Source organism: Leptosomus discolor, chromosome 6 (assembly GCF_034619465.1).
Source record: "Leptosomus discolor isolate bLepDis1 chromosome 6, bLepDis1.hap2, whole genome shotgun sequence".
NCBI lineage: Eukaryota > Metazoa > Chordata > Aves > Leptosomiformes > Leptosomidae > Leptosomus > Leptosomus discolor.
Window position 1 is genome coordinate 36823805 of NC_141396.1, and position 27756 is coordinate 36851560.

Genomic DNA, 27756 nt, shown 5'->3' on the forward strand with positions numbered 1-27756 from the left:
TGTGGGTTGGGCAAAGGCGAGTAGAGTAGTTTGAGTATAGGCACTTGGGAGTATATTTTTTATGACAGAGAATCATCAATGGGAAGGACCTTAAAGGTCATCTAGTCCAACCCCCCTGCCATGGGGGCATAACACGTCTTCCTGGGAGCCTTCTCCAGGCGGAACAACCCCAGCTCTCTCAGCCTGTCCTCAGGGGAGATGCCCCGGCCCCCTCATCATCTTCACAGTCTCCTCTGTACCTGCTCGAGCAGGTCCGTGTCTGTCTTATGCTGGGGGCCCCAGAGCTGGATGCAGCACTGCAGGTGGGGTCTCACCAGAGCAGAGGGGGAGAATCACCTCCCTGGACCTGCTGGCCACCCTGCTTGTGATGCAGAGCCCAGAATGCGACTGGCTTTCTGGGCTGCGAGCGCACATCCCTGGGTCATACTCAGCTTTTCATCCACCAGCACCCCCAAGTCCTTCTCAGGGCTGCTCTCAATCCACTCATGGCCCAGCCTGTATCTGTGCTTGGGATGGCCCCGACCCAGGTGCAGGGCCCTGCGCTTGGCCTTGTTGAACTTCTCCAGGTCCCTCTGGATGGCCTCCCTTTCCTCCAGCGTGTCGACCGCACCACACAGCTTGGTGTCGGCAAACTTGCTGAGGGTGCACTCGATGCCACTGTCCATGTCGACGACAAAGGAGGAAGCATTTCCAAGCACTGGTACATTCGGTAAGTATTGTTTTGCCGGTAGACGTGCGTAGGAGTGGGAAAGCAACCTGGTTACCGGATTTTGAAGCGTGGCGGCGGGAGCCCTGCGAGGGGAGGAGGCGGCGGCGCGGTCAGAGCCCGGTGCACGGGGGAAGCCGGAGGAAGGGACCGGACGGGCAGCGCCGGCGGAAGGGGCGGGCCCGGGCCGGGCCGGCAGCGCAGCGGCTGCATGGGTGGCGTGTGGGGCCGCGCGGCGCGGCTTGGCTTCCCCGCGGGCCGGGCGGCGGCGGCCCCGGTCAGCGATCGGCGGCGGCTGGGCTGGCTGGCCGGCGCCCGGGCGGGCCCGCTGCTGCTGCTGGCGGCGGCTGCGCTGCCCCGCGGCCCAGTCCGCCCGCCAGTCGCCCTCGGCACCGCGCCTCACTTCCTGCGCGCCGGGGCGGGGCGCGAGTCCTGGGGTCGCCGCTGCGAGACGGGCAGCCGCAGCGCCACCGCGCACCTCCCCGGGGAGCAGCCGGCCGCCATGCCCGCCGCCGGCCCCGCCGCCAGCCCCGCCGAGCCGCAGGCGCCGGCGAGCGACGAGTCCCTCCGCCGCGGCCGCCGGAGGAAGGCCAAGGTGGGAGCGGGCGCGGGAGGCGCGAGCCATGTGCTGCCGCGGGGGCGGCCATTTTGTACGGCCGGGCCCGGCCGCGCCGCGGGCTTTTGGGGACCAGGGTGGGGGTGGGGGCCCAAGTACGGGGGTTCAGGCCTTAAAATCGAATAACGGTGCGTTGTTGAAGCGGACGGGTGAGGGAGGTGGTTCTGCTATGTAATGCCTGCTTCCCTTCGGTAGGGGGAGACCCAGGAGAAGAAGCTGAAGCGGCGAGGGAAGCTGAAACGGCGTAGTAAGGCCCAGGGCGAGCAGGCCCAGCCCGAGGAGAGCGGGCTGGGCGATGGTGACCTTGAGCCCCCCCTGCCCAAGAAGACAAAAAAAGTCAAGGAGAAGAGTAATGCTCTGACTGGAGAGGGTGATGTCTCCGAGCACACGGTGAAACTTTCTGCTGTAAGCAACGACGTGACGTCGCCAGCAACGCAGAGTGTATCCGGTGACACAGCTGCTGGAGAGCAGGGCAGCGACCCAGAGGTAGTTATACTCTGCCCTTGCCTTGCTTAATTAAAGTTCTGGTAATGAGCAGACTTAATAACCCATACTGAGTGCTGTGTGGAGACTTGGGGTGCGAGGGCTGCGGGAGCGTTAGGCTGCTGGCGTAGGCAGCGTTTGCCGTTGTTCTCCTTAGACTTCCAGCACCCGGTCCTGGGTGTCAGGGAGAGTCTGGCATCACGCCTGTTTTTGCCCCAGCTGCAAACGTGAGTGAAGCGCAGCAGCATGCGCACCAACACGTGGTAGCTGTCTGTCCTTGTGCTTTCCCTGTGGTAAATGCCGAGCTGTTTGGAGTAGCTTATCCTGCAGTGGAGGAGGCTGGGTAGCTAGTGAGAAGCAGTTCCCCTGTTCTAGCTCAGCTTCGTGTGGCAACTTGTTTTGTGTTCTGCAGCGCAAGGGTTTCTCTCTGCTGCACAGGCAGTCGCTGTCCCAGAAACATGCACTGCTTTATGCTGTGGTGGTGTTTTCTCTGCTGGCAGGCCCTTTGAAGTATTTGGAAAGGTGTTCTGTAAGGGAAGGTTACAGTTATCCTCGTTAATTCCTACTTCTGGAGTTCTCTCTGTTCAGATTCCACCCTTTGCCTTGCACATGTGTGCAAGAGAGCCCCACAACTTGCCTTCCCCTGGATAGGGTCTTCTGTGGGTAGTGTTCTCTCTTGTGTTTAAGATGGGAATGTGAATCAAGAGAATGCTTTTTGTACATTGAGTGTAACAACGTGGTCTCTTGGGTCTTTGAAGGAGAATCTACATTGTGAGTTTTAAGTAAGTGTCTACTGGTGTGCACAGTTAATAATCTGCTTGCATGGTGTACTGAGTAGGTGTGATTTAGAGGGAAATTCCTTCATCACAGTGAATTTTGACACCAAATATGTTTTGCTGTGAAAAACAATTTTCTAATGATTTCAGTGGACCCCAGTTAAGATTTTTAACAAGTAGTTTCCCTTTCCTGATTTGCCAAGTATATGTGCACAATGCAGTAAAATCACGTGAAAGGGATAGTTGTTCCTTTGTGTTTGACATGGTTCTTAAAAGGTGGTGCAGGTATATCTGAATTAGGGATGAGATAGCAATAGTTGTGATTTTGAACAAGTTGTTGCAGGTAACAAGAGCAAGAAGACCTTTGGTAGGAAGCCTTAACTTAAGACTAATGTAAAAACAGGATTCACTTCTAGGAATTCTGTTACTGGGTGGTGCAGCCTGTGTCAGTGTGTCTTATCTTCTAATACAGAGTGGCTGGATTCAAGTTTCCTGCTTTATAATGTGATGACGTTTTTGTTTGTGAAGTACCTGCTTAACAAGGGTTTTCTTTTTCTCTAAACAGAAAGAAAGGTAGTGGGTAAAATGGCAGTGGTAAAGCAAATGCACAGCTTTTCTTGTGTGCCTATGTAGGGCGTGTTATTTGCTTTATTGGCTCATCTCTTCGGGCTAATACCTTTTTTTTTTTTATCCTGTCAGGAGCTGACAGAAGAAGCAAAAGAAGGCGACTTCTCCAATTTTCCTCTATCCCAAAACACCATCAACCTTCTCAAAGGTTAGTTGATGTGGTAAAAGAAATCACTGTAAATATTTGTCCAGAATTGCAGTCTGTTGCCTGTATTAAGAGATAGAAGCCAAGGGTATTTTGCTGTAAATCTTCTTACATTTATTGTGTGGTAAGAACATGCACATGAGCGGTCACTGTAGATTCAAAGAATCTACTGTTGTTAGTAGGAACAAAGTTTCAGTTTTGTTCAATTTCGGATGCCTTAAGGTGGGTTTATTCTTCCATGGCGTGGTTATTCCTAGATATGCATTCTAGAGACAGGGTTTCTCTTCTCATCGTTGTCGTTATATTTACCATGTATCTTTAATTTAATTCCTGTATCTGCTGTCTATAATATCACTTCTTAAATAAGAGTAATGGTGGTTTGTATATGCAGACTGTTTGGCTTCTGTGAACAGATTATCTATGATTATTCTCATACTTTTGGGCATTTTCATATCTCTTCTTGATTAGTTTTGTTGAGGAAGTGATTGCTGTAGAGTTCTTGTCCTCTGTGCTGGAAAGCTGTGCGATTCTTGTTCCTCGGACAAAATTCTTCTTGTTCCTTTACATTTTCCTTGCTTGGAAGTTTCTCTTGGATGGATTGTTTCACTTCCACTGTGCAAAATCCCTCTGAAGTTTTATAATGTTTTGAAACAAACACCCTCGCTTCCTCCCCACTTTCAGAACCAAGCTACCACAAAATCTTGGGCTGTATCAGAAAAAATGTGTTGGTGGGGTTTTTTTCTTCTTCTTCCTTTCATGTTGTCTTATGCCAAACATCACAAAGAAGGTTATATTTCATTGTGGATACTCAGCTGTGTGGTGGTGGTGGGGAGATACCTTTTGATCTAGAGTAAGAGTGAAAACAAAGATAAGGTTTTCTCCTAGGTTCCATCCCCTGCTGTGTACAGGGTTTGACCTGATGTGCCCTACATGTTTGGGCTGGCTACGTATGAGGGCTTCTAATTGTTTGTTCACCTTTTAATGAAACCTCTTTGGATTATCTTACAGCTCGAGGTGTAAAATACCTGTTCCCTGTGCAAGCGAAGACTTTTCAGCCCATATATGATGGCAAAGACCTAATTGCTCAAGCTCGAACGGGAACTGGGAAAACCTTCTCTTTTGCTCTTCCACTGACTGAAAAACTTCAGAGTGTCTCGCAAGATGAGAGAAGAGGCCGTGCACCAAAAGTAACTTACACTTAAGGCTTAACACCAAAACCTTAGAATATGGCAGTTTTCAATTTTGTAATTGCTTTGGGGACTTTTGTTTGGGACTTGTCCTTTATTGGTTTACGTAATACTGAACACTTTCCTCAGATCAGGAGCTAGTGTGACAGAGATTTTGCAGCACCACAGTCGTAACATGTTTCGTGTTTAGTGTTCCTTGTGACTGCATTTGGAAGAATGGTCAGGGCACTGCAGCAGTAGCTGGTAGAGTTCCAGACTGCTGTCCTCAGGAAGTTAGCCTGTGGCTTTGAGGTTCAACCCCTTGCCTCTTCTGAGGTAGTGATTGAGACAGCTGGACTTGTCTACGTTCACTCACGTTGTTTCTCGCTATAAATTCCATGCTAATAATTGAAGGCTCCCCCCCACCCTCCGGCTCCCTCATGTCTGGAGATTCAACTTAATGGATGCAAGTGGTGTTTACATTTCTACTTAAACATGACATGGAATTGGTAACGAACTACCTGTGATCAGATAGCACATTCCCACACAAATAAAGTGTATATATTTATCATTAGACTGAAAAACTGTTATAGTCTGCAGATTTGTGGTCTACTTCATCCTTCTATTTTATTAACTTTAAAGGCGATGTAAGTTTTAAAATCTTACTGTCTGAAGGATTTCTAGAGAAGAGTTCAGCTCTTTGTTTTATCATTTCGTTCTTAAAGAAAATGGAGCAGGGGGAAGGATGGGTACCAAAGGAAGGCAGGCTGGTGGAGAAGGAGGATATATGGCTAGAATGCATCATGATACGTATCTTAAGATCTCAGTACTCCAGATTGTTTAGTGGCTGTTCCTGTCCTTTGATGCTGAACTGTGCCTTTGTTGTCCTTGGTGATGTTACTGAAGTGTCTATTTTGTCTGGCATTAGGAAAGAACATATCGCTGTTCTGCATCTCAGTTACCTTGTAATGCTTTGCTTTGTTTCCTCTTGCTGGCTATGAGGCTGTGTTGTGCAGGCTTGAGGTGGTAGGAAATATTACTGGGATGGTGAGGAGCTGTGGGCTCCTCTGTAACCACTGTAGACTGAGAATGGGAGTACAAGCTGTTTGATGTGAAGTAAACCCTCTTCTCCTAGCACCTTCTCCCAAGTGTGGCTGCGTTTTTTGACTTTCTCACCCCCGCTCCCCTTTCACTCCTTCCAGGTGCTGGTTCTTGTTCCAACCAGGGAACTGGCCACTCAGGTAGCCAAAGACTTCAAGACTCTCACCAGGAAACTGTCAGTGGCGTGTTTCTATGGAGGAACTCCATATAAAGCACAGCGTAAGTAAATGCTAAGGAATTACTACTGGATTGGAGTTGACTTTCTCCAGATACATTCCGTGGATAAAACTGGCTTTTTTGCTCCCTCAGAGTTTCATTTCAGTCAGGAACCATGACATTGCTTTCAAAGGAAGCATACAGCCTGGGTTGTATTATTTTAGTTCCAATAAATCTGTGTTTAAAAGAATGGCTGTAGGTCTGCAAAGTGACCGATCCTTTTGGTTTCTTCTTTATTGTGCGTTTGTCTAGTTTTTGTATGGACATATGCTGGGATTAGGTGGCTGTCCAAGGAAAAGAGAGAACTGTGTATGTGCGTGTGGCTGTCTCCAGAGGTAGCTGTGAAAAAGACTTTAGTGAAAAACAAAAGCATTTTTCTGTAGTAAAGCTCTATAAAGGTTTCTAATGCCAGCTGATTGCTGCTTGGAAATTGGCATCTCTTCCTGTAACTTGGCTTGTGCTTTAGCTGGTATTCCTGACAGAGCAACTTGGACCTCCATTAAGCTTACTTGTTTGTTGCCTGGGCTGGATGTAGTGCCTTGTTCAGAGATTAAAGTGAAGGGCAGGAGCTTTTTGGTTCTAAAATCAGAAGTGTTGCTGTGTGCTGGTAAATTTTTACCTTGTTGTCTTTTAGCATTCTGACACTGTCCTTGTTTTTCTGTCTTTTCTTCCAGTTGATCTCCTTAAAAGCGGCATTGATATTCTAGTGGGAACTCCAGGACGGATTAAAGACCACATTCAGAATAGCAAGCTGGAACTTTCCAGTGTGAAGCATGTTGTTTTGGATGAAGTTGATCACATGTTAGACATGGGCTTTGCTGAACAAGTGGAAGAAATCTTAGGATTTGCTTATAAAAAAGGTAAATTGTGACATCAGAAGAGGAGTAGGGGATGATGCAGAAACCAATTATGCTGCTTTGAAAACTGCTGATGCACCCCAAACTTGAATCCTTTGTGTGATGCTAGTATTGGACCTCAGAGAAAAGGGCAAGGTAGAATTAGAAATGGTTCAAAGCAAGGTGACGGATGGCTGAAGGGCCACAATAGCATCTCTGGAGGGAGGGGAAAAAAGGAAAAAAAAGCAACGACAAACCCAACCCAACTCCCAAAGCCCTGTTTTTCATGCTGAGAGAGGTGACTGAATCATAGAGTTAGGGTTATGGTGTGTCTGTACACTTGTCATCGCACAAAGTTGACAACCAGGGAGTGTTTGCTCTTTTTTGATGTAGTGGGCATTCAGCAAAGCCACCAGGTAGCAGGTACAGAACAGGAGGTGGTTATTTTAAGTATGAAATTCGTTGCCACTTTGTACTAATGGCAAAAGTTTTGACAGTTGACTTGATGAATTACTGGAAGTAGAAATATCAGGGATTACTAAGAGGAAAGTTAACAGTTCTGGCTGTGTAAGACACAAAAAGCTGGTTGCTGGCAGAGTTTCTTCACATCTTTGTTTACTCTTGAATACTGTTGGAGAGAGTACATGAACTTCTTGGATCTTAGCTTTGGCCCCGTACAGTCGCTGTTATATTCACTTGACTGTTACATTCTCCCCATTTGTGCAGAGTTGGTCTTTGTCCTGACAGCCAAAAAGTACAGATAATTTTCTAAAAAAGGAAATCTGTATAGGTTTTGGAAGAGTTGTTGTAATGATTCAATCTTAAAAGTTTTCTTCATAACTGGAAAATAAATTGTAGGGAATAATAAGTGTTTTTTTGCAATGTGTGTTCCTTTGTCTGATACTGAAGGTAGCTTAAACTTTTTCAAGACATGGTTTGTTAAACTGTTCTTGTCTGGGGTAATATGTCTTGTTATATAATTCTTCCCTGTGGTCTGCAGAGCATCCTTTTTAGCCAGCCTTTTCCTTTGCACATAGCCATGCTGTTCGCAGCTAGTTAGTGCTGGAATACCAGGCAAGTAGGAATTGAGACAAGAGTTCTTCCAGGTATGTGGGAGGACATCAGGCATGGTCTAAACCATTTTGGGCAGATGATCTAGAAATGTGTCTTGCATTTCTTATCAGGCAGGATGGAGGATTCGATTTGGTCCAGTTAAAATTATTGCAATTTTGCCTTTGGTGTCTAAAGGGTATTAAAAAATGTTTTCATTGCTTTTAAGTGTTCTTGCAGCTGACTTAATGCACATAAAAATTTGAAAACAACTCTGTTGTTTTTTTTATCAGTTCTCAAGTTTCAGAGTCTGTTGTGGTGACTGAAATCAGTGGTCTTTCCTTCCAGGTTCTGAGAACAACCCCCAGACACTGCTGTTTTCTGCAACTTGTCCACGATGGGTATATGATGTAGCAAAAAAATACATGAAAGATGAATATGAACAGATTGACCTGATTGGAAAGAAGACTCAAAGGACTGCCACAACTGTGGAAGTGAGTAATTCTGCTGCAGAGCAGTGCAGGTCCTGAGAGCATGTGGCCTGGATGAAATGGGTTTTGCATTGACTTTACAAATGGGGGTGGGGAATGACTTTTCACGTGACTGACACTGAGATTTTTTTAAGCAGAGCTTTCCTATGGGGGCAGTGGTTTGCAAGTTTAAAAAAAATAATTCTGCATTTGTCTGTCCTGTGCATGGCTTAGATGTAACATAGATGCTTATTACGTTTCTTTCCTAAACAGCACTTGGCTATACAGTGTCGCTCATCTCAGAGAGCAGGAGTTCTTGGAGATATCATTCAAGTCTACAGTGGCAGCCGTGGGCGGACCATTGTCTTTTGTGAGACCAAAAAGGAAGCAAATGAACTGGCTATGAATGCTTCACTCAAACAGGTACTGGGGTCTGAATGGAGAACAGCAGTTATGAATATTCATGGGTTGAATGCCTTGAAATAAATGTGATATTGCAACTGTGTGGATGAAGTTGTTTCTGTGAGTGGTTTTAAGACTTATGAAAGCTGTTTATAAAAGTAGCTTTGTGATTAAAATACCTTCTAGGCTGTGATTATGAGTTTATTCCTTTGGCTTTAAAATCATGTAGGACCGGATCAATGGAAAATACACAGCTTATGCTGAGTAACCAGGAGATAGTAATAATGGTAATAAACAGGAGCTAGTATAGTGCACATACTCTGTCTAACGTTAGGTGCTTTTTGGGTTCCCATCTCTTAGTGGCACTTAGGCTTTGAACAGTCGGTAGTCAGGAAAATCCAACTAATATGGTAGAATGGAGTGTCTTGTTGCCCTTGGAAGGTCCTTTAATAGTTTATTCAGAACTTGGGTGATATATTGAGCAGGTTTTCTATGCTTGCTTGAATTATTACCCTTTTTTTGAGAGCAGGGAAAGGTGCTGGATTTTTTTTAGGAAAAAAATAGTGTTTGATACTGAATACTAATTCATGGAGAAAGAGCAGTGATGGGAATATGTGGTTTGCCCAGTGCTTGATAAATGTCATACACCATTCACATTAAAATCTTGCGGCAACAATTTTTGTCTGTTGGCCCTGCTGCTTTCACAGTAAATCCAATGAGTTTGTTCCTGTGTCGGTATGTGACATGTTTTTGTCTCATGATAGTAAGTTCTGCTTTAGCATGTTGCTCGTTTGAATTCTGAGCTTGTGACTCTCCGCTTTTGTCAAATGCTTGGTCTGTCTCTTGTCCCATTACATGTGGAGGTTGTTCAGATCACCTGTAAGGTTTGGGAATGCCCTGAAAACCTCACTTCAGCTTCCGTGTGTTTTGGGATGGCTTCCCAGGGAAGGGAGCAAAGCCTCCTGCCAGCTTGTGACAAGCATTGCTTAAGTAAAGTTGCTTCCATTTGTTCCAGTGGAAGTGAAAGCTCAAGCGGGCCCTTTTGGCATGGCAGACTGCAGCTTGTACAGTCTGCTGTTGGTATGCCAAAAATAACAATGATATGGTAAAACTACTGCTTATGAGTATTGTTGTCCCAGAGAAGGATCAAACCACAAAGTAGGATGCTTTATATTCCTTTGCTATCAGCTGTGCAATTATTTTCTGTTGCTCTGCACAATGTTTTGGATTTTGTAATTAAATGTCTTCAGATACTGCAGCCTAGACTCCCCTGTTAAATGACATGTCAATGGTTTGTTTCACTGGCAGGATGCGCAGTCATTGCATGGTGACATTCCGCAGCAACAGAGAGAAGTTACATTAAAAGGCTTTAGAAGTGGCGTGTTTGAAGTTCTGATTGCAACAAATGTAGCTGCCCGTGGACTGGATATTCCTGAGGTTGACCTCGTTATCCAGTGTTCACCACCAAAAGTAAGTTATTAGGGGAAACTAAAATTATGATTTTTTTTTTTTTTTCTGGTAGAACAGTGCGTTATTCCTCTGTTTCACTAGAATTAATGTTCTGATTCACAAATGAAGTGGATTTTTTGTAAACGCAGGCCTAGAATTTCCAGTTAAACTTTTTATATTTTAAGCTTTGATTAAAGTAAAAGCAATGGTTTTCAGTTACTCTGGAAAATCATAAGGTAGCTTTTGACATTGTTTCAGCATTTCTGAATCCCTTCTGACCATTGTTGAGTGTCGTAACAATTCTGAAATACTCCCGCTGCAGTTTTCTTCTTTTGCAACTACGGTGAAGCTTTTTATTTAAAAAAAACCCCTTGCATCAGTAGTGTGTGTTTTAAACCTGAGGCAGGATACCCTGGGCAGAGTAGCATATGCAAACCAAGTGGTTTGTGTGTAGTTACAGGTTTGGGTTTAGAGACATAATGTGTCAGTCTCTAGGCTTCTGAAATAGAATTTAGCTTGTGTTTTCTGTCTTACAATGTATAAATGTCAACTGTTTAAGTTACATAAGTTTTTCTCATGTTAATCTGAATGTCTGAAGGATGTTGATTCCTACATCCATCGTTCTGGACGTACGGGTCGAGCAGGCCGGGCTGGGATCTGCATTTGTTTGTTTCAGAGAAGAGAAGAGGATCTTCTGAAACAAGTTGAGCACAAAGCGGTGAGTTGTACCTCAGATCTCTGCTTAATGAAATTATTCAGCTCCTAAAAAGACTCTGCCACTCTTAAGACTTTGTAACCATGGGCTTCTTAATGAGTCCAGCGTGAGACTTGTGTCCCATAGTCCAGTAGGCCTAAAATGTTGATATTTGGTGTTTGGGAATGATTTTGTATCACGTCATGTTCTAATGTCTCATGGGTTTTCCCATGTTGGCAGTACTCTCTGGATGTCAGCAGGCAGATTGTGACAGGAATGCTTGAAGGATAGCATGCCTTGTATTGCAGTCTTTGTGTGAATTGGTGTAAAGCAGCTCCAGATTAACAAAGGCGGGAACTTAAAAGGTTTATTTTAGCTTTAGAAATAACTGAAAGACTGTGGTGATGTTCTAAATGGTAACTAGAGGTCTCAGTAATGTGACTTAGGTAGGGTTGAGTCGTAGGGTGCTGAAAATACCTTTAATTGTAACTTGTTTTCTTTCAGGGGATTACATTTAAGCGTGTAGGTGTTCCTTCTGCTACAGATGTAATTAAAGCTTCAAGTAATGATGCCAAAAAGTAAGTTTATTTGCCTATTCTTAAAAGATGTCTAGAGATGTTAACAACAACAATACTGCTAATGCAGATCTTCTAAGGAATCAGACCTGTATGTGACCACGTCTTTCCTGTCATAAAAGTCGGCTGCTTTGCATGTAGACACTGACTTGGCTTTATCAGATGGTAGCAATAAACATCCGTGTGCTTGAACCATAGACCTTTTCATAGAACATAATGTTCTCTAAGTTCTTGCAAAAATGAACTTTTTCTTCTATCATCAGAAATTAATAGCAGAACAGGGAATTACTGTCATGCAGTAAACTGATTTTGTCCACTCAGATGATGCAGTAGCACCGTGGAAAGAGCAATACTTAGTGTAATGAGGAGTTACTCTACGGTAGTGAGGGTGTTGTAGCCCTACCCTGTATCATTTTATTTTCAAGAGTTGTGTTTTTTATTCCACACAGCTGTTTACATTTGCTGCCCCATTGGTGGAAGTTGCATTGACAGATACTATTATAATTAGTGAGGATTTGACCAATAAAGAAGATCATGAGCGTTTTATTTGGTTCACCGCATACTGAATAAATGACGGGAAGTGCTGGTGTACCGAAAATAGCATTAGAGAAGTAATATTAGTTCTCAGTTTCCCAGCATGTTTTCACTGCCTCTCCTAGAAATACCTGATTTAATCAGCTTGCACTGAGAGCAAGAAGTGCCATGCCCCAGCCCAGTAGTGGCATTGTAGTGGTTTGCTTCTTTTCCTTGTGAAGTAAAAGCAAGGGGTTCTTGGGTTTGCTGGCAACACTTTCTTGTGGATCCTTGGTTGTGGCCCTAAGGGTGCTGATGTTTTTGAGCCTTCCCTTCGTGTGTTTATCAATGCTCTCAAACAAGCCACGTTGCGTGTCCTCAGTTTTAAACACATCTTTCAAGAGGCTTGGCTTAATAAACAGAGAAGGTGGGATTCAGCGTCCTCGCAGTGTTGAGTTCCAGTGGGTGGTAGTGAAGCATGAGCATGATAGCCAGGGGGATAATTTGTTAATCTTGAAAGCTGTCTGACGTCTGTGTCTTAAACATGACTGCACTTTGCACTGGCCTTTGCTGATCTCTTCAACTTTTGTTGTCACCATGTAGGTTGTTGGAGGCTATTCCTCCTTCCGCAGTAGACTACTTCAGAAAATCTGCTCGAGAGCTCATAGATGAAAAAGGGGCAGTTGCTGCCCTGGCTGCAGCTCTAGCTCATATTTCTGGGGCATCTTACATTCAGCAGCGCTCCTTACTCAACTCAACTGCGGTAAATACCATTATAGCTGTATTTAACAAGAATGGATAAATGAATTGCTTGTGTCCAGTCCAAGTGTGGCATTTTCTTTGGCTCTTTCAGTAGGGTTTCAGAATAGCTATTATCCCCAGCTCCTGATTTGTTGCTTGTTCCTTAACTGAAATCAGGTCTTACTGATGCTCTGCAGAAAACCAGAGAAACTCAAAATCACTTAATAAATCTTCTTATAATGAGAGTCAAAAGAATTTATACAGAGATCTAAGTGACAGAAGACTTTGAAGCTCTACGAGAATTTAACTAGACATTTCACAGGCTAATAGATTGGTTTGTGCTTTTGTAAAAGCTTTTACGTTTCTGTAATATTTCAAGTAAGTCTAGCTTGTGACTCCCTGATTTCAAAGAGATCTTGCGAGAAGAAAGGTACAGCCCTTCCTTTGTCTGATGCATTTGAGGAGAACTTGGCCCAGTTTGTTGTGTGGCAATGCAGTTTTCAGAATAGCCTGTGACTGGGCTTGTGTTTCTTGTGTCAGTTTGGGATTTTTTTACCTGTTTTCTAGTGGCAATTTTCTGTATGTATTGAGTAAGTGTCTCTGCTTCTGGCTAAAATACAGAAATGCTGTTGGCCTTCGTATCGGTGGGCGATCCTAGGTTAGATGGGTGCCCTCAACTTCTTAGGAGGCTTTTAGCTGCTTCACTTTTGGGAAGATGGTTTCTTAGAATTAAATGCTACGTTACCATAACAGCTTGTTGCATAGTTTGTTAGTTATTGAGTTACAGGCTGTCCAGCCAAGTTTAGTCTTGTAAATGTTTTTCTCTGTTTCCTGAAGGGCTTTGTGACCATGGTGTTAAAGTGTTCAATAGAAATGCGTACCATGAGCTATGCCTGGCGAGGACTAAAAGAACAGCTTGGTGAGGAGGTGGATGCCAAAGTATCCGCAATGCGTTTCCTCAAGGGGAAGACGGTAAGATGGGCCAACCTTGGGGAGAGGTGGGGGATGTACACATATAGCCAGTTTTTGCAGTGATTGAGGCAGGAGTTCTGAAATAGCAGTATAGAAATGTTGATATCTCACTCTATCCCTACTCAGTCTCATTTCTTAGAAAATGGTAACCTATCACGATGTCCCCTAAAACTGCTGTTTACTATTTAAAAAAAAAAAAATCATTGAAGGTTTTAAAAGACACGTATGCAGGAATTCTCTCCGAAAAAAAACACATCAGAAATCTGTACATAGCAGGAGTGGTTGTTGTGACCTTTTTATTCTTTCATTGTAAACTTGGGCTAATTCTGTGTACCACGGCATTGAAAAGAGCTGTAGAGTAGGGCAGTGGCTGCCTGCCTGACCTGGGCAGTACACATTCACCCCGCTGTCAGCCTGGCTCCTGACGTGTCTGACACTTGTCTCCTGTGCAAGCACGTTCTCAGAGAGCTGTGGTGCCAGATGACGCCTGTCTTAGGCTGATGGCAGGCAATGCTGCTGTCAGCACAGAGTGTTTGAGTCTGCCTTTTGTTTTGAGCTTGTGTGTTTTAAAACAGCTTTTTTTTCTTCAGCTTATAAAAAGCTTGCCCCAAAAGACAGTGCTTTCTGCCATTTCTGGTTTCTACACTTAGTATGTGTGAGCGGTTGCAGGTGCTGCCTGTCTGGAGTTGTGTGTCTGTTCTTGGATATATCTTTGCAAAGCAAACGCCTCTTCTGTTGTAGGGGGTGTGCTTCGATATCCCTGTTGACGAACTGAGTAACATACAGGTATGTTTTGGTAGCCAGAATTGGCTTTGGAACCTGGTGATTATAGGATTGAATAGAGGGTGGTTTGGGAGGGTAAGTTTCTGTTTTAATAAGAATGTTGCATAGACAACAGTCATTAGAGCATAGCACAGTCATTAGAAAATACCCTGTCATGCCTCCTTCTAACTTCAGTTCTTACTATATTACCTGATTTTATTAAACAAAATCCTGTGTTCTTTGGCTGCTCTGGGTGTTGACCTCTCCAGTGTATTTGAGAGTTAACTGGGTTTCTGTTGACTGTACTCCCTCTTGTCTCTTTGTGATAGTCTATCCTTTGTCACAGGACTGTGAGTTGCCTCCTAAGAGGGATCTACTGACCTATTTCAGCATGGGTGGGATTTGACTGGAAGTGCCTTTGCATTCAGGGTTGCTTTTAATGATACAGGGTGCCATGGACACACCCACAGGTACAGAAAGCCTCATTGCGTTGGTGGTCTTTCAGGAACAGTGGAGAGACACCAGGCGCTGGCAACTGTCAGTGGCAAAGGAATTGCCTGAGCTGGAAGAGTACCTCCAGGAGGTGGGACAAGGGTTCTCCAGATTTGGAAACGGGAGGCAAGGCGATGGCAGCTTCAAGAGAAACAACTGGTTTAAGAATGGAAACCGGGGACATGGTTTTAACAGGTCACTTGATTAATCTCTGGTACAGATAGGGGACTAAGCTGATAAAAGCCTGTTAGACATTGCTCTTTGTCTTTATTCCTCAATAAAGCAGTCTGTCTTTAAGGATGGCTAAAAATCATGTTTGCTGAAATAACTGAGGTTTTTTAGAAGATTTTTCTTTTTGCCCAGCAAACTAGCCGTACGTGTATCGGGGGAGGCGAGTGTGTTGCTGGGAACTCAGCGCTGTGGGGGAGCAACGGTCTTCAAAACATGGACAGTAACCGCACCTTGCCTGTTCAGCAGCCCTTGCATTAAAAAATCTGGGTCTAAAATCTAAAAATTTTTTTTTTTTCAGAAAAAGTTGCATCGTTCCTCGGGGGGCTCTGGTGGCCGTTGGGGTGCTCCCGCCGGCCTGTTGCCGGCTGCTGATCTCGGTGCTTGGTCCATTTGCCTGCAGCCCCGTCACAGAGGCTGTGGGGAAGACCACTGAGAATGTGAAAGCAGTAGGAGAAGGGAGCGTGGGGACACCCGAGGAGCCGGGGCCGTTCCCCGACGAGGCGGCGGAAGGGGGCGCCGCTGCGGTCGCCATGGCGGGGCGGGAGGAGGGGGCGGGGCCGTCCCCGCAGCGCGGCGGTGATTGGCCGACGGCGCGTCAGGCGTTGGCGCGCGTGACGCTGGGCGGCCGGTGGAGGGAAAATGGCGGCGGTGGCGGTCGGCGGGTGGGCCGCGGTGTGCGAGAAGTTCCGCGCCGCCCGGACCCTCTCGGCCGTGGAGTCGCGCAAGGACCCGGAGACGGAGCCCTACCGCTCCAAGTATAGCGCCCGGGCGCTCCTCCAGGAGGTCAAGCAGCTGCTGAGCGCCGCCGAGGAGGGTGGCGAGGCGCGGCTGCTGGCCGTGCGGCGGGCCGTGCTGGAGTACGAGCTGGGCGTCAACCACACCGACACCGAGGAGCTGTCGGCCGGCGAGGAGCATCTGCAGCGCTGCACGCAGCTCCTCGAGCCCCACCGCCTCTCCCCTGACTGCGTCTCCCTCTACATCCAGGCCCAGGTGGGCTGGGGCCGTAAAGGCCGAGGGGGGTGTCTGTGATGCGGGGCTGTGAGGTCTGAGGGGTCCTGGGAGGGCGGGAGTGTGTTTGGGGGTGTGAGGCGGAGGCGGGTGCCGTGTCTCTGGGCCGTGCGGTGTGGTCTCTGCAGTGAGTTGCAGGTAGGGTAAGGGGAGATGCGTGGCACGTCAGTCTGCTGATGGGTCTGGCTTGCTTAATAATAACAAAGACCAGCAGCTCTGGCGTTTATTTTGTGCCCGAAGAAATAATTCACAAATGGGGGCTGTGGAGGGATGCTACTCTGTTTTAAGCTTGCTGCTGCTCCCGCCTCTGAGCGTGGAGAACATCTGACAGTGTGTTCTCTTAGAAACTGGGTATTGACAAAGCATTGTACTTTTCAGCATAGACCGAGAACTTGTAAGAATTGAGCAAGAATAAATTAGTAGAAGACCTCAGTGTGTCCCGAACTTTTTTGCGATTCCTTAACTGTCATTTGTTGTCAAAGTAGAGTTTGAAGATGCTTTTATTTATGCAGTATACTGAAATGGTAAATTGTTCTCGAAAGTTGTCACTTATTTGCTTTTCAGCCTTGCCTGTTATCTCTTAATTATTATATTTTATTCCAGATGAGGAAATACAATTTTGTAGGGCTAGAAGTAGTAATATTCACCCTTTATTCTGAATAAAGTAATACTGTTTAACAAAATTGGTTCTTACCATATGAAGATTCACAAAAGGGCCATTGCTCAACTGCTCTGTCGTGGCAGCTGGTATATAGTTAGATCTCTATCTCTAGACTTTAAATTAGATAGAGCAGTTATTTGGATGTCTTTGTCAAAAATGGCAGCTCTGATTAGAAAAGGCTCGGCAGTACTTGTCAAACATTGCAAAACTGTAAAGGAATTGTGTGTTAGTGTGGAAAGGCGCTAGTTAAATTAACTGAGTTGTCTGGAATTCATGAGGTTACATCTGCTCCTTGTCCTTCAGTGCAATCGTTTGGGTACACCACTGCAAATCTGTTACTGATTATAAGATTGAAGATTGCTTGAGCACCGATCAAAATAAGATAACGTCTTCTTCCCAGTGTACATCCCTGTGGAGCTGTTGCATCTGTGGCTGAGGGCAGGGGATTGCACTGTACTCTTGAATTGGTGTGTTGGAAAGCAGTACTTCTCTCCTGTTTTTTAGGTAGAAAATTAACTCCATCCTGGCCAAACCCAGCACAGGTGGACAAATGTTTGCATGGATTTTTTGGGGGCCTTTAGGAAACAGCAGGATAAAGTTTCCGTGTTATGCCCATGAAGTGCTGTGGTCCAACAGTAAACAGGTCTGCTGTTGTCTGGCACTGTCATCAGGCATGCAGCTAAGGGTGGTGATGGTAAATGAGCATGCCCTGAGCTTTCTGTCCCAAAGGTTGTAGAAAACTTGAATATTTAATTAAAATCATTTCTGGTATAAAAGCAGTAGCTGTCAACAGTGGCCATACTTCTCCATATTCTAGGACGTACAGAGTATGTTGTCACGGCACTGACTTCTGTTTTGAAAGAAGGAGCATTCCTTTTTCCTGCCGGGCCTGTTTCTGTAGCCCTACTTCCAATTTCTGACCTGCATAAGGGTGTGTGTGACAGTTTCTGTCAAACTGAATTTGCTCTGTTCCACTGCTTGGCCGTGGGCAAAGTGTTTCTGTTCATAAACATCACGCTATGTGGTGCTTTCTTATACAAATAATAAAATGGAATTGAAAGGGACACAGGACTGGCACACAACTACACCTTCTAACTCTTTTGAAGGTATTTTTTTTTTAAAGCCCTGTTGGACTTTGTCACAGCACTGCCTAGGAATTAAATTAGCATATCAGCCTTAGATTGTTATTAATGCCTTCAAAAGGTTGGTTCACGGATGCAGTAATGTTACTATGTACATTGCTGTAATTTAAATTTGAAGGTAGTAATCTGTAGCTTTTGCATCTTTTAGTCTCTTGTCGTTGAAAATATACAAGCATTCATTCCTAGCATATCTTTTTCCTGTTAAATTTTTCTACAGAGTCATGATGACAAATTTCTGATTCCTTGGCACTTTTAATGATATTTGTGTATGATATAAAAGTTGCGTGAATCAGGTGCAGAACATACATGCAGAACGGAAAACCTCGTTATTTGAACACACCAGTCCTTATTTAGCAGAGTAAATGCAGAAAGTTAACAGTTTGTGAGGTGACCTTTGTATGTACTTGCTGCTCTGAGAGCCCTCCCTTTTGAGCAACTTGTGATAAAATGGGTGGGCACGATTTTTGCTTTCTGAAATCCATTGTATTAGAACACATGTATATATAAGGATGAGGACTGATGAACTGTTTGAAGAAAATGTGTAATGTAAATGGAAGATAATGGGAAAAATGACTAATTTGTTCTTTTCACCTTTAGAACAATTTAGGTATCCTGTGGTCTGAAAGAGATGAAATTAAAATGGCACAAACTTACTTGGAATCTGCAGAAGCCTTGTATAATCAATACATGAAAGAGGTATTGTGTTTATTGATATTATGGCAGGTCTTACTTTCACATGCCACTTACAGTTTTAGTAATCTTTGGGGAAAAAAAACCCGTACAATGGAACTCAAGTTTCTGCATCTTGTGATGCTTTTGAAAACTGATATAATGTGTACTGCTAGCATAGGAAGAGGCAAACTAGGATCACTTGCTAATTTCAAATTGGATTTACTCAGGAAAAGAATTTTGCTCAAAAATAATGGTCCTTTTTGAAAGCTGTTTGAATTGATAATCCAAAGTTGAAGCCAGGTAGAATTTGGCTTTTAATTAAGACTGCTCTTGATTTCATCTTGGGAATGCTGTAAGATGTCAATCCCTTGCTTTCAGTGAGGAAAAAAACCCAAAGCTCTGACTTTGTGCTCTGACTGTGGACAATACTGAGTTTAGTTCCAGATCCAAGAGGACAATCTTATAAACAGCTAAACCTCCCATGCATATTAAACAGCCTTTTGCGTTGTGGATTCTGCTGTGTGTTGACAAAGACCCTGTAGTGCTATTTTTAAGCTTTTTGCAAAGCTGCTCCTACACTGACTTGCCTCAGGGACAGTTTGTGAGTGAGGTAAAAACATTTGTGGCCTTAAAGTAGCAGTATTTGTGTCTCAGGACAGCTATAAAGGTTTGACAGAACTTAGTTTCATGAAATTACAGTTCAGGTTTTAGATGAACTTGGTTTATAGCACAGATTATTCTTGTGGAAATTTTGGAATGGGTTAGTCCTTGTTGGTTGGTTCTGCTACGTTCCCACCTTTGTAGCCATGTCGGCCTGCAGTGATAGGAGAGGTAATGGATCCAGAAAAAAACCCCCGCTTGTGGTTTAGCTATGCCTAAAGACTTTTTTTTTTTTAAGGGAACTACAGCAAAAGACTGTTTTTGTGGTAACTTTATCGGACTTGTCATGTTTCTCTGAAAATGCTGAACTGTATTTGACGTAATCTGCAAAGAATTAAAAAAAAAAATCAAAACACAGGGTATGGGGGAGCTTGTCTGACTGCTTTATGGTTTATAAAGAGGACTTGAGTTCCTTGCGGTGATGTTTGATTTGTAGGACTTATACAGCCATGTCAACATTTGTCATTCACAAATTATAAAAATGGGAATATACTTTTATTAAATTTCCCTATTTTTAAGCTATCAGGAAGCCTTCCTGTCTGGGAATCTTTGGTAAACCGTTGGTGATTGAGGTGTTTCCCTGAACTGGTGGATTTAGTTGTTTACTAACTGAGTCTAGTTAACTTACCAATTGGGTGGGATTGTTTGGTTTTTTTCCCCCCAACTAGAGCAAAATGAAGGCAATTGCAGGAATAAAATTATTTTGGTAGAGATAGAAGATCCTTTTTGCTCCTGAATGCTTTGAGTTTTTTCTTTTTTCCCCCAAAAAATAAATAGCTATTGTAACATTTTGCTATTAGGAAAGCTTTTTGATTGTTTAATGCACTGCAGTGAAAAACCTGAGGCAGGAACTTGAGCTAATAAAGTCCACCTGGGAAGGATAGTTGCAGACCTCTTCCTAAGGATAATTAAAGGCAGAAGGCTTGACATCCGAGGATAAATCTGTAGATACAGGAAGGAGGAAAGGGTCTTGCTTACTGTGTCTTTTCATTTTCTTTCTTTGGAAGAATAGCTCTAGTCTTGCCAGAATATACCTCAAATCTTGTTAGAAGGTTTGGGAGCCTGTGTAAGGTTGTAAGCCTTTTTATCTAAAGAAAATAAGATGGAAGGTTATGAATTCACATCTTAAAAATGAACGAGGTATAAACAGAAAATGCTAAAGATCAAAAGATCATAGAAAAAATGTACACATCTCTGGTAGGTTAAACACACTTGTATTTATTTGTCACTATCTTTCAGACCCATTTGTTCATCTTTGAAGATTAATAAAACATTTCCATTAAAAGCAAACAAACAAACAAATCCATTCAGTATTTTTAGTGAGAAGTACAAATATAGAAATACGTTTTCTTCTCTATAAAGTGAATGCATTCTCTACCCTTGCTCCTGTTCCTGCCTGAGTCCCTATTATCTTACGAAGAGCATTTCTTTGGACTGCTTTTTATTTGTTGCCTTGCTTTCTCTTGGGCTAAGAAGAAATGGGGTTAAGAAGGGGCGAGGAAAGTTGCATACTAAACTGGGCTCTGTTGCTAGCAGACACATTGAACATCCTTCAGGATGCACTGTGTAATGGGAAAAAAGTCACCTTGTAGAAAGACACCCTTCATTTGAAGTGTTTTAGAACTGGCATCTGAAGTTATTCACAATTACAAAGGAGATTAGATAAGCACAGACTAATGAAACTTTGACATAAGCAATGTTAATGTGTTGGGCTTGAGAGTTATTCTGACTCTAACTTTACTGACAGTTGTTTTAAGGCAAGGATGAACAGAGAAATGCTGAAAGGTGTGTAGTCGTCTGCGTAAGGATTCTGACAGAACTCACGGTTTACAAAAAAAAAAAAGGCACCTCTAAATGAAGTGGTTCACATCATTAATAACTTGCATGGAGGTCATGCCTTACATCAAAGTTTAACAGCTCCGTCCTCCAAAGACATTGCCTGTTGTCTCATTCTTGTATGTGAGTAAATAGTCTTACCAGCTTGTGAATAAAGGAAGTCATTTCACAGGGCCCAGTCTTTACAGCAGGTCTGCTGAGCGCTCTCTGGACATAATGTTCTTTGCCGTACTTCCTGCAGGATGTTTTCTTGTTGCTGATTAGTACAGCTGGGCAAACGAATATTTCTCACTTGAAGGTACGCTTAGTATTAAATTGATGCTTTAAAAACAGTTACGTTGCTGTACAAAATAAAACCACCCAAGTATAGTCCTGTAGAACCCAAGTTGAGTATTTCTGGTGGAGACAGCATGTGCTACTTGGAAGTATGTAAGCAGAAGTCTTCTACAAGCTGAAAACCTTGTTGTTCTGTGTGGAGTTGTGGCTTTCATCCTCTAAATCTCCTGAGTTTTGTGGAATTGCTCCAGAGATGTGACATTGAGATAGGCATAGATGCATGATGTGAAATTCTGTTGAATTTGGGATTGAAGAATGATAAATCATCTACAGCCAGAAGAGGGAGCACTGTGTTACAGAGTAAGAGAAATGTAATTTACTGAATATATCATGCACCCTTGCAGGATGGAAATCCTCCCCTGGATCCCAGTGAACATTTCATGGCAGAAGAAGAAAAACTCACAGACCAGGAAAGATCTAAAAGGTGGGTATGTAGTAGCATACTTTGGTTATTATTACTTTTTTTTTTAATTTATGAGTGTGTATTTAGAGAGGAAATAAAAAAGTAATCTAAAGAGACTGTTGTTTTTTCCAGATTTGAAAAAGCCTACACACATACTCTGTATTATCTGGCACAAGTCTACCAGCACCTGGAGATGATCGAGAAGGCTGCTCAGTATTGCCATACTACTCTTAAACGACAGCTTGAGTATTGTGGCTACTACCCAGTAGAATGGGCACTCAATGCTGCTACTTTGTCACAGTACTATCTCTCTAAGGTAGTATACCTAATGTTTTTCTGCTGTAATTATACCATAAATGTAACTATCAAGTAAGTCAGTCGTTTAAACAGCTGTTTGAGACAGAGCTCCATGTTGAATTAAAAATGTGCTGCTATAAAACTATGAGTTGTCTTCTGACAAGAAATATCTGTTAGTATTTTCTGAAGAGGACATATTGGCTTTTCTGTGGTGTTGTGATGGCAATGGGAAAAATGAGCAGGGGTGTAGACATAAGAAAAGCTCTATAGTTAACAAAGTATCAGCAGTGATGTGACGTGATGTTCCTAAGTAGAACTTTAAGGTTATAATTGCTTAATTTCAAATTGTTTGTTATAATTATATTGGTTTCTTACAATAAAGAGATTAAAACCAGAAACATCTGAGGGCCAAGGTACTGCACATTATGTTTTCAACAAATTACTGGCCTTTGTGCCTTAGCATGTGTTTAAGACTTGTTTGAGCAAGTATAAGATGGTAGCGGTTTGCTTCTGCACATCTGTGTTGACTCTAATAATCTGTTAGGAAATGCTCCAGCTTTATTTAGGATTTTCTATATTCCAGACTATTCAGATGCTCTTTTCTGCCATACTTAAGCCAGTTAATACTAATTTCAGTAGTAACTTCTAATTTCCATGTCTTTTTGATGCATTGATAGCACTGATCATTAAACAATGCACTGCCAAATATGAGTAAAGGAATCTAAATCTGACTCATAATGTTGACTTGTAAGTCCAGCTCATTCTGACTAACACCCCATGATACAACGTTTGCCACAAGACATCATTTCCTTTACCGCAAGGAAGCGATAGTAGCAGAGATCGGAACAGTGAAAATGTTCACAATGCATGTATCTAACATTAAAAGCAAGGCTGGCTGTTGTGGCTGTGGTAGAGAGAAAATGGCTGGTTAGAAAATACTGTATTCAGTAGTAGACGTGGAAAAATTGTGGTTTTTCTTCCAGTGTCTAGGGGAATAGGCTCCAAAGCCTCTCAGTTCTATCATTTCGCTTGTATTTCATGTATCTTTATTATCTGAAGCGAGGGCTTTAGCCAAGCTGAGAGCAGTGCTTGGGCTGCTTATACCAGTGATAAAAGCTGTTGTTCCTGTTTCTCTCAGCAATGCTTTATGGAGTCCCGACACTGTTTAGCAGCAGCCAGTGTCATCTTTAGCCAAGCTGGACAGGTGCCATCTGCTGAAGACAGTAAGTTCATATAAAAGTTTTGAATATAATATTGCAAATTCAGCATCATTGATACATAATGTTAAAAGTGACGTCTAGCAGTATGTACAAAACATATCCCAGTGGTGTTAATAACCTTTTTAATTAACGATAAAGTGGAACGTTTCTGAAGAGCTGCTGCTACTACAGCTTAAGATTGGCTATGAGTAACTCTGCAAGAAAAACTCAACTGCTGGTGTTTCAGAAAGCATACCGGAATAAAATGACATCTAAAACAATATCCATTTAGATGGTGGCAGTGTCTCTTTTCATCCGTTCGTCCTTGTACATGTGCTTAAAATGCGGCTTGCCTTTGCTTCTCAGTGATCAGAGGGCAGGGTTTCATTGAACCAAACCAGATGCCTCCTGGGAATAGTTTTAAAAGAGGAAGGGAAACTGCAGCTCTTAAAAGCCCCAAATCCAGAAGGTACTTGTATTGTCTTTTGTTGCTGGATGTTGCAGCCTCGTAAAGGGCTATTTTTGGAGTTGTAGCTCCTTGCTGTTTTGGGTTTGATGCAAAGGAACTGCTTTGCGGTTCAGTGTGAAGATCAATAAAAGAAACTTTTAGAGAACTGACCACAGTTTTAAGGACCTGTGGTTACATGATAGTGACAGTACTCAACGCAAGTCCTCTGTTTTAGGCTTAGTCTCTGCTTGTCTGCTGCACAGCCTTCTACATTCCATGTCTTGGGCAACTGAAAGCTTCAGATCAATAGAGAGTGAGCAAGTACTCAGGGTAGCCCCTGTGTGAGTTCATAGCTCTGACTTTGAACAGTGTATATATTGGTTAACTTTTATCGGTTTGAGCTGTTTAGAACACAAGCTCTTTAATCCACTTAGTTGTTATTTCAGGTTAAAATATAGCCTGAATAGACACAACTGAGTTTTGTTTAATTGAAGTTCAGTGACAGTACATTAATTTAATTGCTTTTAGCATTTCTCTGAGCTCAAAAATACAGAACTCTATGCAGTTGCCTTTGTTGTTATTTAAGTACTTTGAGGATGATGTCCGAAAGTTTTTAGTTTCAGGGAAACAAGGGCTGTCAAGAGTCAGGTCTGTTTAGGCTGTTTGAAGACAGGATATTACAGAAGTTTCAATGGGCCTGAATCAGTGTTTATGGGCTTCCATAGCTAGCTGACTGCACAGTTGTCAGAGTTCATGAATATGGTACTTAAGCCAGAAAATGAGGTTATGTTTTCAGTAGGTATGTAGAAACATACAGTCAGTTATGGTCTCAAATTCAGGTGCAAGACTGGAAGTAGTAGATAAGAGTCGTATTTTTAATTGTACTTTATAGATTTCTTGTGCGATTTTTGGTCAAGTAACTTCTATCTTGACTTCCTCCTACACCAAACAGGAGTAGTGATATTTGTGTTTGTTTCAACGGAGTAAACGTTTATCCTATTTTCCCTTCCTTTTCACGGTCCAGAGAGCTGGGCTGTGGACTTGAAGATCATTGTGCAGAAAGTTCTGACTTACAGAAAGACTAATATATGGTATTGGCCACTTAAGCGCATTAATTTTATTGCGTTAATTGGAATATAAACACACAGAGAGATATTTAGAAAAGCAGCCTTTTGTTAGATGAGCAACAATTCTTATTTCCTTTAAGAACAACTTGATTTGCTCTAGTGAAAGCTAATGAACACAGTGGATCTGAGTCTGAAGTTGGCTTTTTATTTGATGAACAGGAATGCTATCGTTCCCCCCCCTTGTTCAGCTAACTCACTGCCTTCCGCCTAGAGACTGGGAAATGACTTCTCTCTGAAATCCATTCAGTTTCTGAACACATTATCTTGAGACATCAGCAGTGCTGCCACTTATGACAGTGGGGAGACTGTAGGGAGAAAAATACAGAAGTTGAGGCTAACAAATCTCATGCTAGTACCAGGCCAAAGGCAGTTTCCCCTGCTTTTGTTCCCTTTTTCAGTAGCAGGTTGTGGGCCCATTGCAATACAAATGCCCTAATCATCTTCAGAAACAAGTATTGGGCAGGCAGCTGAATCTCAGAAAACGAATTATCCCAATTTCTTTCTCTTGTTACAGAGAGACATGAAAACATTTTCCAGTAAAACACCTTCAAGATCAAAGCTTTATTTAAACATACGTTATGATTTTTTTTAAGAATTCATGCATGACGAATCCATGTGAATCTGTATGGGTTTCTATCAGAGTGACAGTTTGCAGAATTATATAAACTAACAGAGAACATGTTTCTGTTGAACAATGAGGAAAAATTAATTAAATACAAGCAACGTGTTCTTTGCATGTAACATTTGAGGTTCTTGCTGGAGTGCTTGAGTTCTCTTGAAGTTTGTATGTGAATATGTCCATTCAGTAGGTGAAACAGAGCAAGACCAACAAGACCTTCGACAGAGAAAAGCTGAAATTGCAAGATGCTGGATTAAGTATTGCCTGAATCTCCTGCAGAGCGCTCGGAAATTACTTGAGGTAACTAAAAATCTGTTCTGTACCTGTCATTGTGTAAAACCAAACAAAGTCTGGTTTGATGTTTGTAATGAGAATCAATTCATAGTTGGTAGCAAGTGATAAACAGTTGCCCCGTGAATAATACAGTAGGTGCTTGCAATGTAGCAAGTGTTTCATAGCGTGCTTTGTCTTTATTGCAGCACTTGGGACGGATAGGAGATCAGCTCTGTAGTATGATCAGTGCACTGCTTGTACAGCAACTTCACGAATTTTCCTCCTCTACTGCATTTTCTTGCAGCTTTTGATTTGGCAGATTACTTCTTACTTAACTGCGAGTAAGCACATCTTGATGTGCAGCAGTTTTGTATGCGGGTGTTCTCATTCATTCAAGTATTTGATTCATTCAGGCATTCATTCATTTAAGCATTTATTTGAATGTTTAAAACTCAGCATTTGAAGAAACAGGGCCTTTGAGCTTTACATCTATTGTTTTGCCTGTGTTGTCACACAGGGTGGGGAGACTAAATTATCTTAGTCTTCTGTTTTTGCAGAATTGAGACTGTAATTTACGTGATATTTTTCTGAACATAAGGTCTAATATGCCAACGTATCTTCTCTTCCGCCTTGTTGCTAACTAGTTTGTACTTCAGAGGTAACCCATGAATAAAATGATTCAGTGTAAGTCTCTCTTCATCACCCATGTTCATTTTTAATTAGTGTGCTTTGTCATTTCAGGATAACATAGGAGAGCTGGATCCAGACAGGCAATTGGAACTTAAAGCCCAAAGGAAAAAAGAAGAGGATGAAAAAGAGAAGGGACGGAAAAAAGCTGTCCTTTTTGGGACAAGTGATATATGTGACTCTGTCTTAGCTATGGAAGAGAAAGTGAGCAGCATGTATCCTTTAGATTTTCAAGAAGCCAGAGAAATCTTCCTAGTTGGTCAGAACTATGTTCAGGAAGCAAAAGAGTTCTTTCAGGTTGATGGTTATGTTACTGACCATATTGAAATTGTTCAGGATCACAGTGCTTTGTTTAAGGTACTTGCTTTCTTTGAAGAAGATTATGAGAGGCGCTGCAAAATGCACAAGCGTAGAATAGACATGCTGGAGCCCATATATGCAGACTTGAATCCACAGTACTATCTGTTGATTAGTAGGCAGCTTCAGTTTGAACTAGCCGACACCTATTATGAGATGATGGATTTAAAGGTAGCTATTGGTAACAGGTTAGAGGAGCTAGACTCCCACACAATTAAAAAAATTAATTCTCTGGCTCAATTAGCAATCAAATATTATGAACTCTTCTTAGATTCTTTGAGGAACCCAGATAAGGTGTTCCCTGAAAAGCTCGAGGAGGATGTTCTTCGCCCTGCGATGGTGGCTAAATTTCATATTGCACGACTATATGGTAAGCTTATTACTTCGGACAGCAAAAAGCAACTGGAAAATATGCAGACATCATTGGAATATTATACATTTCTGGTAGACTATTGCGAGAAGTACCCAGATGCTGTCCATGCTGTTGAAACGGAACTAGAACTCAGTAAGGAGATGGTGGGTCTTCTTCCGACACGAATGGAGAGGCTAAGAGCAAAACTGTGTCCATTTATATAAAAAATACTTGCCATGAAGGAAATGTGCACTATTAAAATGATACCTGTCAAAACCAGTGCTGTTGGACAGCTTCCGTACTGATTGTGTCCACAGTTTGGCAGTCCACCTAGAGCCTGCAGTAGTATATCTTTGTGAAAAACTCGGAGCTCTCCCGTTCAGTAGCTCATCCACACTAATGGTGTAAACTGTAAACTGTAAATGTAAAGTGAATGCCGAGCTGATGCTTTGTGTTGTTTGTCCTGTATGTAAATACAAACTTTTTCTCCCTTTTTTTTTTTTTCCTTCAGTATATGGTTCAGTTTCTAAATGTAGTGCTGTATGAAAATAGTTTCTTTTAAGAGTATCTGGGAAAACGTTTCTAAGAAACCTGAGGCATGTTCTTCCAACTACAATACATTTTATCTCTTCTAACCTTTGTCCCTAGATATCTTT

General features: G+C 42.8%; 2 protein-coding genes across 3 annotated transcripts; both read left to right on the forward strand.

Moving 5' to 3' along the window:
• The first annotated feature begins 917 nt into the window (after nucleotides 1–917).
• LOC104341882 (nucleolar RNA helicase 2) lies at nucleotides 918–15089 on the forward strand. Its single transcript, XM_086467422.1, has 15 exons — nucleotides 918–1301; nucleotides 1518–1808; nucleotides 3281–3356; nucleotides 4362–4540; nucleotides 5722–5839; nucleotides 6511–6696; nucleotides 8071–8216; nucleotides 8466–8615; nucleotides 9903–10064; nucleotides 10642–10761; nucleotides 11242–11315; nucleotides 12429–12588; nucleotides 13404–13538; nucleotides 14280–14324; nucleotides 14806–15089. The coding sequence occupies exons 1-15, from the start codon at nucleotides 918–920 to the stop codon at nucleotides 14998–15000; spliced, it is 2421 nt and encodes an 806-aa protein (XP_086323548.1). The 3' UTR covers nucleotides 15001–15089.
• Nucleotides 15090–15662: 573 nt separating this feature from the next.
• Nucleotides 15663–27379, forward strand: KIFBP (kinesin family binding protein). Of its 2 annotated transcripts, none has more exons than XM_086466505.1 (7): nucleotides 15663–16013; nucleotides 18432–18530; nucleotides 21683–21762; nucleotides 21874–22057; nucleotides 23177–23261; nucleotides 25619–25731; nucleotides 26446–27379. In XM_086466505.1, the coding sequence occupies exons 1-7, from the start codon at nucleotides 15663–15665 to the stop codon at nucleotides 27322–27324; spliced, it is 1791 nt and encodes a 596-aa protein (XP_086322631.1). In that variant the 3' UTR covers nucleotides 27325–27379. The 2 variants fall into 2 exon arrangements, with proteins under 2 accessions (XP_086322631.1, XP_009944519.2); XM_009946217.2 differs by having other exon boundaries at nucleotides 25622–25731.
• The last annotated feature ends 377 nt before the right edge of the window (nucleotides 27380–27756 follow it).